The sequence below is a fragment of the Lissotriton vulgaris genome, chromosome 1_1, assembly GCF_964263255.1.
Source record: "Lissotriton vulgaris chromosome 1_1, aLisVul1.2, whole genome shotgun sequence".
Classification (NCBI taxonomy): domain Eukaryota; kingdom Metazoa; phylum Chordata; class Amphibia; order Caudata; family Salamandridae; genus Lissotriton; species Lissotriton vulgaris.
This window is the reverse complement of record NC_141685.1, coordinates 401,734,496-401,747,244: the sequence shown is the minus strand read 5'-3', so window position 1 is coordinate 401,747,244 and position 12,749 is coordinate 401,734,496. Positions and strand designations below refer to the sequence as shown.

Below are 12,749 nucleotides of genomic sequence, written 5' to 3'. Positions count from 1 at the left end.
CTCTATTAGGGCATTAGAGCGCCACCCCACTGTTTTCTCGCAGTGCTAGAAGCAGAAAATAAAATGGTATTTTAAATGCCATTTTATTTTCTGCTTCTCACGCTGCGAGAAAGCAGACAGCAGGGGTATGCCTGGTTGGGGTCAGGTGGGATCGTATGCCTGGTTGGGGGCGGGCGGTTGGCCGGTTCGGGGAGGAGTGGCTTGCACCTTTACATGTAAATCCAACCACAAATATTATCCAGGGAAGCCTCAGGGCCGGGAGACACGGCTCAAGAGGTTACATTGGCCCCCTGGTAAAACAGCATGGATACCTGCCCTCAGCTGCTTAGTCGCCAGTCTGTTTTTCACAGCACCTGAAAGGAAGCGAGTACTTATGTACTCCCTGTCAGCAACTACTTTACTGCGCAATAACTCTTGCATCCTGATTATTTGCCATCGTTTTTTAAGTGCAGATACATTTGTTTTGGCCACAATAAGGCAGGATCTGCTCCTATGACCTTCATCAGGGAAGACTTTTTTTAAATGTGTGCACTGTATTTTAAAATGACCTATATCAAATAGTAGAAGGGTAAATATTTAATAGAATATTGTTGTCAACCAATTCTTGTTTGAATTGCTTCTGACTTGTGTGGGGATACCTATTTAATGAATGTGAAGGTTAAGGAATAAATATATGGTTATTTTCTGTGCAAAAGATCTTGTAACAATTATAACATTCTTTTATGAGTGGGGTTAATTTTTAATTCATGGCTCAGACTGAGAAAATACTAGTTGTAAGTTTATTACGGTGCAAGATGCCAATATATAACGGGACACAGAGCTAAAACAGTCTCCTACTGAGACCTGGCTTAGATAGTCTACCTGGGCCTTATTTCTCTGGTATCCTGGATGTACAACAAACCATCTTAGAAGATCATTCCTACATGTTTGTGTTAATTAAGTGGTGCACTGACATACTGTTCAGAAACTCTGGTTTCATGTATTGCAGACCATGGTTTAGTCTATTAGGAGGCTGAAGACATTTCGGCTGAATACGTTCCATTGCATAAAGTAGGTCTTCAAACGGTGTGTATGTATGTAGGTCTTCAAGCTGTGTATGTGTGTCCGTGTGTGTGGGGGGTTAATAATCTCAAGATTTGTGTATTTATATTCGTCCATGTCTGCCTCCTCTTATAAGTTTTGTAAACCAGCCAGCACCTGCAAGTGTTTTCTACCACATGTGACTGTATATAAAACATTCTGACGCTGCTGATATTTGCCCTGAAGTTTACAATGAACAGTGGTTAAAAATTAACGTTTTAATTCTAGGTTTATTTGAGCTACAACAATGTGTCTTCGCTCAAGATACTCGTATCGAAGTCAAACTGGATGCTTGCAACAGAAGTAAATAAGGTACTGCAATACAGTTTCACGTGAACTGTATTAATCTATTGTTTGTTTCTTAGTCAGGTGCGTTTATCATGCACGCTTCTAAAAATGGTTGGCTGTACATTAATTCTGTATTGATTCTATGCGCGTTGGCATTAGTCATTGAACAATAAATGATTGTTTCTGTCGAATGCTGCTATTACGGCATATGCATGGTAAACCTTCACACACCCCCTTTGAGGTACTATTTTTTTAATATATCTTTGAGAACATGTGCCATGAGATATGTAAGACTTCTATAGAGGAGATTGCTTAGAAATGGAGAAGGGAAAGATGTAATTAGAGTGTGTGGAGTGACAGGGTTTTGCAAAGGACTTCTGAAAATGTCTCCGTTTTGTGTCGCTTGCAAACATTTCTTCTTTGGGCTATTGGCATTAAAACTCTCACCTGGTGGGAAATGGGTTGGGTAAAGGTCACAATCTTTGCAAAGTCTTAAAATCTAGGTCTTAACATTACTTTGAGTGAAAAAACGACATTAGATCCTCTTATAAAATTACAACCCCAGCAACACATACCAGCGAGAACACCGGGCTGCGAGAGGGCCCACACGAAAAGGAAATATACCCAGGACCCTTTGGTGACATAAGGAGCTACTTGAAGATAACATTTGGTTCACTAGCCTCTAAGCTGAGGGCGTCGGGAGCTTTCCAGAAAATGAAGTTTGTTACATCTAACATGCATTAGGCATTGTCAACGCCATGTTTGAACTGCCAGTTTCAAAAAAAGTATTGCAGCTATAATGTTTCCCACGGGACATGATTCTCTTTACAAGCATTTGAGCATTTTTTTACATGCTAATAGAAAATGTTATATCATTCGTGAGCAAGGCTCTTCAATTAATTTTGTTAAAGACGCAAAGGTTTCAGATTATGCTGTCTCTTCTCTTTTTTTATTTTCAGCTGCTATGCTACATTAACACGTAATTGCATTATAGAGAAAAATAAAAACTACAATTCTCATGAATACCCAAGAACCACAAGTCCTATAAGACCAATAAACAATGCCCAACAACTGTAGGATAGCCATATAAACAATCTTGATGACAATGACTGGAAGCTGTAACTTTGCGTATTCTTCTTCTAGCTACTTGTCAAATACCGAACACAGCGCTAAATTGCTCATTTCCAATTTGTTTGACTAACAAATCTGTGGCAGATAGCAATGTGCAGACACATTTTATATATCAAATGCACATTTCTTAAACTGCATTAGTAAAACATTTATTCCCAAATGGTATACAATATTTGATTCAATGGCTGGACGAGAGGCTTTGGATAATGCAGGTATAAAGCTGATCGACAAACATAGAAAACAGATTACTTACTGAATTGTAATAGCATTCCATAAACATAGTTGTGGGATTGGTAGTAATGCCAAAGATCTCTGCCAGAAGACGTGGCCTCGTCCCCCCTCCCCAATGGTTGACATACTGTACAGCTGACACATTGTCAATCTTTAGAAGAATACAGCAATGAGATGTCTGGGGGAGAAAGAACAGATCACAAAGAATTAGCTGAGAGTTCGAGACAGGTGATATGTAGTCACCGTTCTTCTTGGGACCATCTGCTGCCTGTTGTTATCCTTCCACATCTCACACCCCATCTGAATCAGCTAGAGTCTGATTCAATCACAGTCTGAACAAGACCGAATATGACCCTTCCTTTGCAGGCTGCCATATGATTGAGTCACCATTGCAATTCCTGTTTCACATTTATTGAGAGTTGGATCGAGAATTGAATTTGGTCTGAGTAAGAAAGACCCTTCCTCAAGTAGGGGATCTGTAACCTCTGTAGGGCAGGCTAGTGTAACAGTCCGGAATAGATAGCCCCAGTTGAAGTGGCTAGGAAGCCTACTAGTTTTCGGCGTAGAGGAATTTTATCTTTTGTCAAGACTCTGTGAAACTCTTTCTTGATTGTGTGGATCTTTTGAATTGGTAAAGATAGAGATGGAATATGTGGCAAAGCCTAACATGGTCTTCTGCTTTGAGAGATAATGATCTGACTTCTCTCAGTTTATTACAAAAGTCGGGTTCTTAAGAAGAGGAATTGTCGGTTTAATTGAAATTGCAAGATAAGGGATATGATCAAGATTTCACTTAAATAAATTATGACAGCTCTGAGAAATTCCACTATTGTTTTCAGTAAGTTGGTGAAGCACCAAGGAGCTGAAGAGACCATGATTGGCAGTGCACATAAACGTTGTTTATTTGGCATCATTGGAATTGAAGAAAACGTCAATGAGGAGGATCGATAGGAATTGCTAAATGGGCATCCGTTAGGTCTAATTGGACCATGAAATCACTGTCTTTTAGGAGGTCCCGCAGTAGATGAATTCCTTCCATCTTGAAGAATTGGTAAAGAGTTGAATTGTTGAAGATTGATCATGAGATGGAATCTTCAGCCTTTTTTGTACACCATGCCGAGTTAACCATTGTGCTGTCGAGTACGTAGTTTGATGGCTATTTTCTGAATTAATAAAGGGATTTCTTGATCTAAAAAGTTTTGGTTTTGTGTAGAAAAATGGATTGGTTTTGGACGAATGGTCTTGGAGTAGGTTGAATCCCAAAACTCTCTGATGCAATCCAGCCATCCTGAGCAATGTGTTGCCAGTTACAAAAATAGTGTAAAATCCTCCCTTACTACACTTTTGGAGAAGATTGATAGCTTACCTTGAAAGGCAGGGTTTGCTCCGCATAGGAAATGACCCCTGTATTCACATCATCTGATTGGGACGAGAGGGGTACCTCTTTGGTTGTCATTCCACAAGCCCATTCATCTGGAGTTTTCTTTTAAGGATCCTGATAATCTCCTGCCTCTACCAGCCCTGGTGAAAAGGTGACTGAAATACCTTTCTAAGGACAGTTTAGAGTTTGTCATGGGATGTAAAGGTACACACAAATGTAGCCACCTTTTCACAAATGGGTCTCTAAATAGTATCCTTTCAGACGACAGGCCTGCCTCATGTGTTGCAAAGTTGCAAGCTTAGAGTCAGATCGCAAGGGAAGGGATCTGCCGCATTTTGAATATGGGGTGCAGATCGCTCGTTGGGTCCAACCTGGTAGAGCCTCAGGGTCGATTGGAGTGTCATGCTCTTTAGCTGTGAGTGCCAAATCTAGTATTTCTGATTGAGAGCCTGACAAGTCAAGAAGCTTATCCTGGTATGACCTCCAAGATCGGTCAATGCCCTTCTTAGGGTATGTCATGAATTTTCCCAAAAAGGTGGTTAATTTGCACGACTAGCCATGGAAAATAAGAACAGACCGGGTCTGTTTGCTGTCCACATCGTGTAATTTCTGCATGAGTTTGACCCAGATGCATTGTCCTATGTAGATTATATCTACCTCACGGCTGATGAGTTAAACCACACTTAGCCAGAGTGGATCGCACACTTTTAAGGTCCACTGCATATGGCTAGAAGTTCAATTTTAAGAAATCTCATATAGCATTTCTAATTTTTTTTCCTTAGAATATGAACTTACACATGAGTCTAAGATTCTTGTCCCTCACTTTTTGGAGAAATGTACCCAGTTGCAACCTCCAATTACATTAAAGAAGTTACTATCCTTATTAGGATTCCTTAATTTCGGTAGAACTTACATTCCTGATTATGCACAGCGCATCAAACCACTTGATGAATTGATTCACCCTGACGTTTCCAGCACGTTGGACATCTGAACATACTGATACTCTCAGATCTTTACAATCTGACTTACTTGCAACATGTCACATATATACATGTGTAAATACCTTCAAACCTAGTCATCCGTGTTTTACCAGGTCCAATTGGATTTACGTGTATCACCTTTAACCAATGTGAAACAGTGCTGATAGCATATAAATTGGATTTATATTCCAGTGCGGAAATGTATTTTGCCTCCACTGAAAAAATACTGACTGTGGTCCGGATGGCAAAGAGCAGCCACTTGCATAATGGAAATGCATTATTGTCATTACTCCTTTGCCAGCCTTAGAAGCTGTTACAAAAGCTAGCGTTCCAAACATGAAAGCCCTCCATCCTAGATGGATACAATGGGCAACATTCTTAACAGCTGTTGATGTTGACTTGGTCTTTCACTCGTCTTTACGGACACAAGAGTTTCTGCAATATGAGCATGTTTATCCCATGCCCAGCACAGTGTTACCTCTTGAACAGTATAAATATATTGTTTACAGTAATGGTTCAGCCGAGCCTGCTATAGGCTCTCAAACAGCAATATTTGGTGGTGTATGCCACTGCTGTTGGTGTAATGTTGGACGGAAACTTCCAACTATAAAAAAATGAACCCAGTCGTTAGGGGGCTGCATTGTGCATTTGGCTGAACTGAAAGCTTTGCATCTTGCACTTAAACTTATGGAACTTGAATTCCTCACGCTTAGTGTGTGATTAGTATTAATGTGTCAAGTCCCTTTAAAGATAACTTACATTATTAGCGTCAGAATGGATTTAGTGATTCTAAAGGCAACACTATTCAGCATAAAATACTTTGGGTGAAAGTGTTGGACCATAAAGATTGTCTGCCACTCACACACGTTATTCATACGTTGAGCCTTCAGCGTGTGGGAGCATGCATTTTAGGGAATTCTCTGACTGATGACGTGGTCATATCTGCAGTTGCAACTGCTACTGTTGCTGCAAATACTCGTTATAAAACGAGGATAGATGACTACATCTGAGCTGACGTTAATACGAAAAAAAACAGCACCTACTTACCTAAGGGATTTCCATCTAAATATACATACAACTTAAGTGAGCAAAACCGTCCTTTCGTAACAATTCCAGGAATCGGCGATTGTTTGATTCCCACCAAAGGACGCAGACTAGCTTTAGTGATAGCTGCTCATGAAGATATTACTTCTGCAGATGCAGGTGTGACCACCACAATTTCGCTGCTTGGTTGCAGGGCTTACATCAACAGGCCCCAAAATATATCAATTGTTGTAACATTTGTCAACAAATTAAAGCTTCCACGTGGCTAATCCAAATCAGACACACCTATTCATTTTAAGCAAACCTTTTGGCTGCATTTATTTGGACCATTGTGGTCCTCTTCTTTCAGATTCTGCATTTAAATGTATCCTAGTTGCAGTTGATTCTTGCTCCAGGTTGCTTTGGATTTGGCTACAGCGTTTAGCTGATGCTCTTACTGTTATTAAAGACATGCAAGTCTCTATCGGGACACATACATGCAGCAAATTCCACTCCGACCAGAACCCAGCTTTCACTTCGAAAGCATATCTGGTTACTATGTCTTCCCTGGGTATGCAGATGCATTATTCATCTCCATATCGGCCTGGGAGCAGTTTTGTTGTGGAGAGGATGAACCATGACTTAAAGCAGTCCATGACAGCTAGGGTGTTAGCCACAAGGCGTAGTTGGATCCACTGCCTATATGGGATACAACAAGCACTCTCCCTAAAAGATCTCTGGGTGGCCCGATACCTTACGAGGTTCTCTTTGGCATTAATATGTACATTTCAGACTTTGATGGTCCAGACATTGTGGAGGCCGGCACGTACTTTGATGTAGATGATCGTTGTGCTATCTTACGGGATCTACAAAACTTCTGTGACACGCCTTCCAACACACAGTTGAAGACATCTGGCTCTGCAGGTATCAAGATGAAACCAGAACCTTCTTGCAGGATTCCACAACTTGGGGATCTTGTGTGAGAGAAGGTGGCAGAAAAGAAGTTTGGCCCATCATACCGAGCACTGGTGCCAGTACTAGGCATTCAGGGTACTACAACTGTAATCTTGCCACCACTCCATAGTTCCAAAGACAATCGTTTTGTCTCCATTGATAACATCAAGTTACATCATGTGGCCAATTCTAAATAGTAGGGCACTAGGAGTCCTTAGTAGTTCCCTAACTCCTCTCGCTAGCATACTGAACATTTCTCTGCAGCTCATGAGTACCACCAAATCTGTTTCTCCTCAGCTGGGTGAGGGGGGCAGAGAATGCCTTACAGTTACTTCCTGCACCCGCTACAACTACCAGCAGCAAAACTGAAGTAAATGCTGCTCTTACTACTGCATCTTCTGCAGCTGATGTTGTTTATACCAATCCACCTTTTTTGATCTCTCTCTTCTCGATTTTTCTGGTCCTGTTGCGCTGTCTAAGACACTGGTTTTTTATATGAACTGCTTCTGGGTATTATGTGGGTTAAAATCATTTTTCTTCTGACTCTTAACAGTTCATCTGTTGTCGACACTCATCTGTGTTTTTATTTAATCGCTGAAACACACTTATCTGGTCCCTCCTTGGATATGTTTGGATAACACTTTCCTTGAGCTTTCTATTCCTTTGGATTGGATTTGTGACTGTTTTTACTTGATGATTAATGTCCATTATCTTCCAGAACGCTCTGCTGCAGAACTGGTCAATGAGGTGTTGAGGCCTCACTCATCTTAATATAAGCTGAAAATATGGAAGAACAAATCCTGTGCACATGCAAGTGTAGTCTGTAGTCCTAATGTGAGGACTAGTGAATTTGCTTGAGAGAAAATTGATACTTTAAAGTTAAAAAAAGCCAGATACAAAGGTTTGTGTGAATGAAAGTTTGTTTATAGGTCAAATATTGGTCAGTACAGAAAATAGTAGCCAGGCGACACGTGTTTCGTCACACCGTGAGGAGATGTGACTCATCAGGGCTGCAGGGCTACGGTAGTAACGGGATCGGGGAGGCACGGAACGGTGGAAAGCCAGCCACGTCCGTGTGGAATGTGGATGAGGTATCGTCGGAGAGCTGCTAAGCTGGCAGGCGTAGTGGGTTAGGACGGTTGCATCCCGAGTTTAAATGAGGTGCCTATGGCAAAAAGGTGAAGCGCACCCGATACGTGCGTCTTGTATGTCGAGCGAGGTCCGGATAATGGAGCTGAAAATATACTTTTCCCTTGTGACCATTTCTGCTGTTCCAGTAACTGATGGAATTGTTTGGGATACGTTTCCTTAAATATATGTTCAGACCTAAAGAGATTCTGCAGATACCATATGTGTTCAGGGTTTCTTTGGGTGATGTAATTGTGCCCTGGGTTACATTCTGATGATTGGGATGTTGAAACTGTAAACTCCATGCTCTCGGAGCTGGTATTCTACACTGCTTTCAAATCGGAGGATCTGTTCTTAAATTCTTCCAATTACGGTGGAATGTTCTGTTACCATCATTATTTACATTGAGCTAGTGTTCAACTCACACTTTTTAAGTACACAAGAACATTGCCCCACTCTCCAAAAAGAAAGCTAAATAACATAAAAGGATAAATTTACATATTATTCGGGTTATGATACATCAGACCCATCATAATATTTTTTTTGACTACTCCCTACACTACTGTAGAAATATATGCTTACACAAACTAAGGTAATATATACAGATTTGTTTGTCACCCAGTTAGCTGTGAAAGACTATGATTATGGGAAAGATACAATTGACATTAATTCCAGGTACAGGGACCGGAAACCTTGTTCTGAGCCTGTTTAATTCCAACACAAATGATTTTTTGAACAATACAGTTCAGCAGACTACATGTCTAGAATTGGCAAAAATTGAAGTAATGAATGCACCCAATATTCCTTCCTTTGCCTGGTTTGATAATTGACAAAATTTGACAAACTACACCGAAGAACAGCTCAATAGCATATTGCAGAATGGTACATTTAACTCTCTACTTTCAAGTCCTCGTGGTTGGCTTTTATGGCCAGTAGACACATGCAGGTTTAAGGCAAGAAGACCGACCCCTATTATTCCCATTCTCAACTTTCAGGTATTGTTACCAACTATTCAGTGGGGAAATTGTGCCATCAATGGTTGGAACATTCCATTCTGTCTGCAGGAAAACAACCTCTTACTCTCTTAAACGAAGACATGGACTTATCAGACTTCCTATTAGGTCTTAAGTCTCCACGGTCTAACAGATTTTTCTATGCCATATATAATGAAATTTGGAAATTGTCTCAAATGGAAGCTGCCGCATTTCTAATACAAATTGATCAAGATAATTTGGATACATTGCTTGCTGTTGTTGATAATAGTATTAGTATGCTGTCTTCTTGCATTTACAATTTGAATAACATTGTGTCATCTGTTATTTATATCATGCACAGTGGCATGTTGACATTGTATCATAGTCAAAGTCCGCTTAGATCCATTATGCAGTTTAGCTGGACCCTCCAGTCTCTTAAAAATGATAGCTCATTGGTGTTATCTTAATTCCAGCCAGCTATTCTTACCTTGCAATCTCACACGTAAACAAGAATTGATGGCTAAGAAAGATGCCACATATGCCATGTTACATCTTGAGAAGTTAGAACAGCTTCTAATTACTATTGCAGAAACACCCTCCAATGACTGCTTAATACACAGTGTAATATATTTTACTGATTTCAACATTCCAGTTCACAGCTTGCATGACACATTTTCTTGTCGGTAGATATGAACCCCCTAGAGGGCAGCTTCATTCAGAATTATGGTCACTCCCATTTTCCTATAGTGAAAGAGCCTACAAAGAGGTCTTTCTTACTGGAAAGTAAGGTGACTCTTCTGTTGGACATTAACTTGTTTGCAAACATGTTACAATCCACGGCACATGTAATACGTCTGTAACAAATTTGGTGTGTACTCGCCCCCATTCTATTTAATCCCTATATGATAGACGTGGCACAGATTCTCAATTCCGGCAATTCTCATGCTCCAAGAATGGCCGCAAGGCTATATCTAGTATTCTATAGCCAACGATGTGGGCCTGGTCAGCCACACACAAGTGGGTATGCAATGCCTCCTCAACACACTGCAGGAATATGCAGGGGACAACACTCTTGAAGCAAATCTAGAGAAAACAAAAACAATGGCCATGAAAAAAGGGCAGGAAAAAATCTCATGTTTGGTGGCTAGGTAATACCCAAATCCAGACCGCAACAACTTACAAGTACCTAGGTGTAACAATTGACAACATTGGTCAATTCTCTAGCAGGCTTAAAATGATATGAAGGAAAGGGCTGGCTCTAGCAGCAACCTTGAAGAGCTTAAAATCCAAGCTTATAGGTCCAATGCTCTTCCCCTCTCCTCTAGGTTGCGCAATGCAAAATTTTACCAACTATCACATATGAAAGTGGAGCCTTGAGGCGAAGAGACTCTAGATTACTGGACAGCACATTAGTTAAGGGCCTATAGAATTATTTTTAACATACCAACATACACCTCTGCAGCATAGATCCTGCTGGAGTTAGATCTCAACAAACAACTCCTGGCAAGGGGCCTCTATAGCCTGCTGCCATAAGATCAGAAACGCCACCTCTAATACCCTAAACCATCTGCTCTGGCAAGAGCTTCAGTTCAGGAGTACCTCACCGGCTAGAAATTTCTTGCTGAAATCCCTGGACTCTCAGCTCTGGGACATTCAAACCAGCCATGCAGTATTTAAGAAAGTGGCGCGAGAGGCAATCTGGAATCTCTCCTTATAAGAACTTAAAGCCACATTCTCTGTCCAAAGTCCTGCCTGGATGACGATAAATGGTTACAAGACACTCAGGCCACAATCTTTATTTTTCAGCATGGGTTATCCCAGGAATATAAAAGAGAAGTTCCTGAAACCCTGGTCGGGCATCCTTCTGCTTATCCCGCACCTTTCACAGTGGCTGAGGGGGCAAAGCCCCAAACACTGCCGTCTATGCAGCAACGGAACCGAGGACATGCCACATCTGCTCCACAGCTGTATCGGCCTCAAGGCGAAGAGGTCTTGTCTGCTTAGATCTCAGTTTAATTCTGGCGGGGTCCTCATGCGCAGAAAGGCTGTGATAGCTTGCTTCAAATCAGAGGTCCTGCAGCTAAATTGCAAGCTAGTAACATTCTTGACATTGGCAGAGAATGAGTTATCAAGATCCAGCAAAACCACTGCTTCTGCAGCACCCCTGACTGCCACGGCAACAAGCTACTGTGCCTCCTTATTTAAACAAATATTTGGCACCCACGCATTCCCCTCAAACTCACATGCCTCTGCTGATAAATGCACAAATGCCAATCGACAGGAGAGTCTCTGTCCTGCAGCTGGTCTGCTGTATTCGGCATTCTAATAGACCATATAAGCTGGAACGGCAGGGCTTGAGCACCGCCACCTTGGTTTCTGAAAACCCACTGAACCTCTACTTGGACATAAGACTATCTCATCTAATAAACATTTTCTTAATTAAAAATGTAATTATTAGGGAAGGCTATACCTATTTTACTTGGGTTTTATTAATGTAATTTTAACACAAACGCGTTCTAAATGCATTTCTCCCAAAAACGTAATTCTGATGCAAGGCCAGTTGGGTCTCAAAAATGTAATTTACTTTTGTGAATTTTAATCTGCACTGGTTTTAATTAACTATGCATTCAATACATTTGACTTTGACAGTGGCTTGTGATAGTTTTGTTTTTCCTTTCGTTCTTGGGACCTTTATGCTGTAGATACAAACTTTACCCCAAATTATCATAATGCTAAAAGATTTCTGTGATAGTGCCATTAACAACAGTGATGGTTTGCCTATTTTTAGAACCCACCACAGGCCTTTACGTTTTTTGATGACATTTGTCAAAGTATTTTTCTACAACAATTAACCACTGAAGCTTGTTTGAAATTGAACGTTGTGGGGGGTGGGAAAAGGTGACACTATACCTCCTTTCGCCTATTCTGCTTGCAGCTCTAGAGTTGTCTATGTATCAGTGCAACGGGGCATGCCCTTTCTTTAAATAAATACTTCATTTTTGAAAGAACAACGGTGAAGATGTAGTAAACCCATGCCTATTCTTGATCTACAGCCTGCTTGAGCAGGGCGAGGATATTGTGGAGGTGCAGATCAATAGCATTTGCACATAGTCTTCTGTGAAACAGAAAAAAAGCAAGACATTCAGCACTAGGTCTCGTCTGAACCGACTCACGGAACAGAACACTGGATTAACTTCTACCCTCTAATCTGTCTGTCTGGCAGTGCCATTTAAAACAAGCATTTGCAATGCAATAGGTCTCGCATTAGGAAAGTTTGAGCTATTGGTATTGCAAATGACAAATCTTTTATTTATGTGTTGGTTTTGAAAATAGCTAAAAAAATAGCTTTGTCATTTACAATGCCAATAGTTATAACTTTCGCAAATGTGACACCCATAGCATTTGTAATGCAACATGTTTTGTATTTACGTGACGTAGATATATGGATATTACAAATAAGAATGGCTTTTAATTTTTTTAAATAATTAATACTTAATTAAAAGTGTCAGGCTTGTACTTGTCCTTTAGTGACGTAGGATAACCAATCTAGCAATGCCCAAAGCAATTGCCAATCATCTT

The 12,749-nt window shown here is 40.7% G+C and overlaps 1 protein-coding gene across 14 annotated transcripts in view; it reads left to right on the top strand.

Moving 5' to 3' along the window:
* The window catches only part of ACOT11 (acyl-CoA thioesterase 11), a 791,760-nt gene that overhangs the window by 661,463 nt on the left and 117,548 nt on the right, over nt 1-12,749 (top strand). For all 14 annotated transcript variants that reach the window (XM_086952551.1, XM_086952558.1, XM_086952565.1 and 11 more), the window contains one exon: nt 1,309-1,392. In XM_086952551.1, coding sequence (XP_086808677.1) covers nt 1,309-1,392 — 84 coding nt within the window. The remainder of the gene's footprint in view (nt 1-1,308; nt 1,393-12,749) is intronic.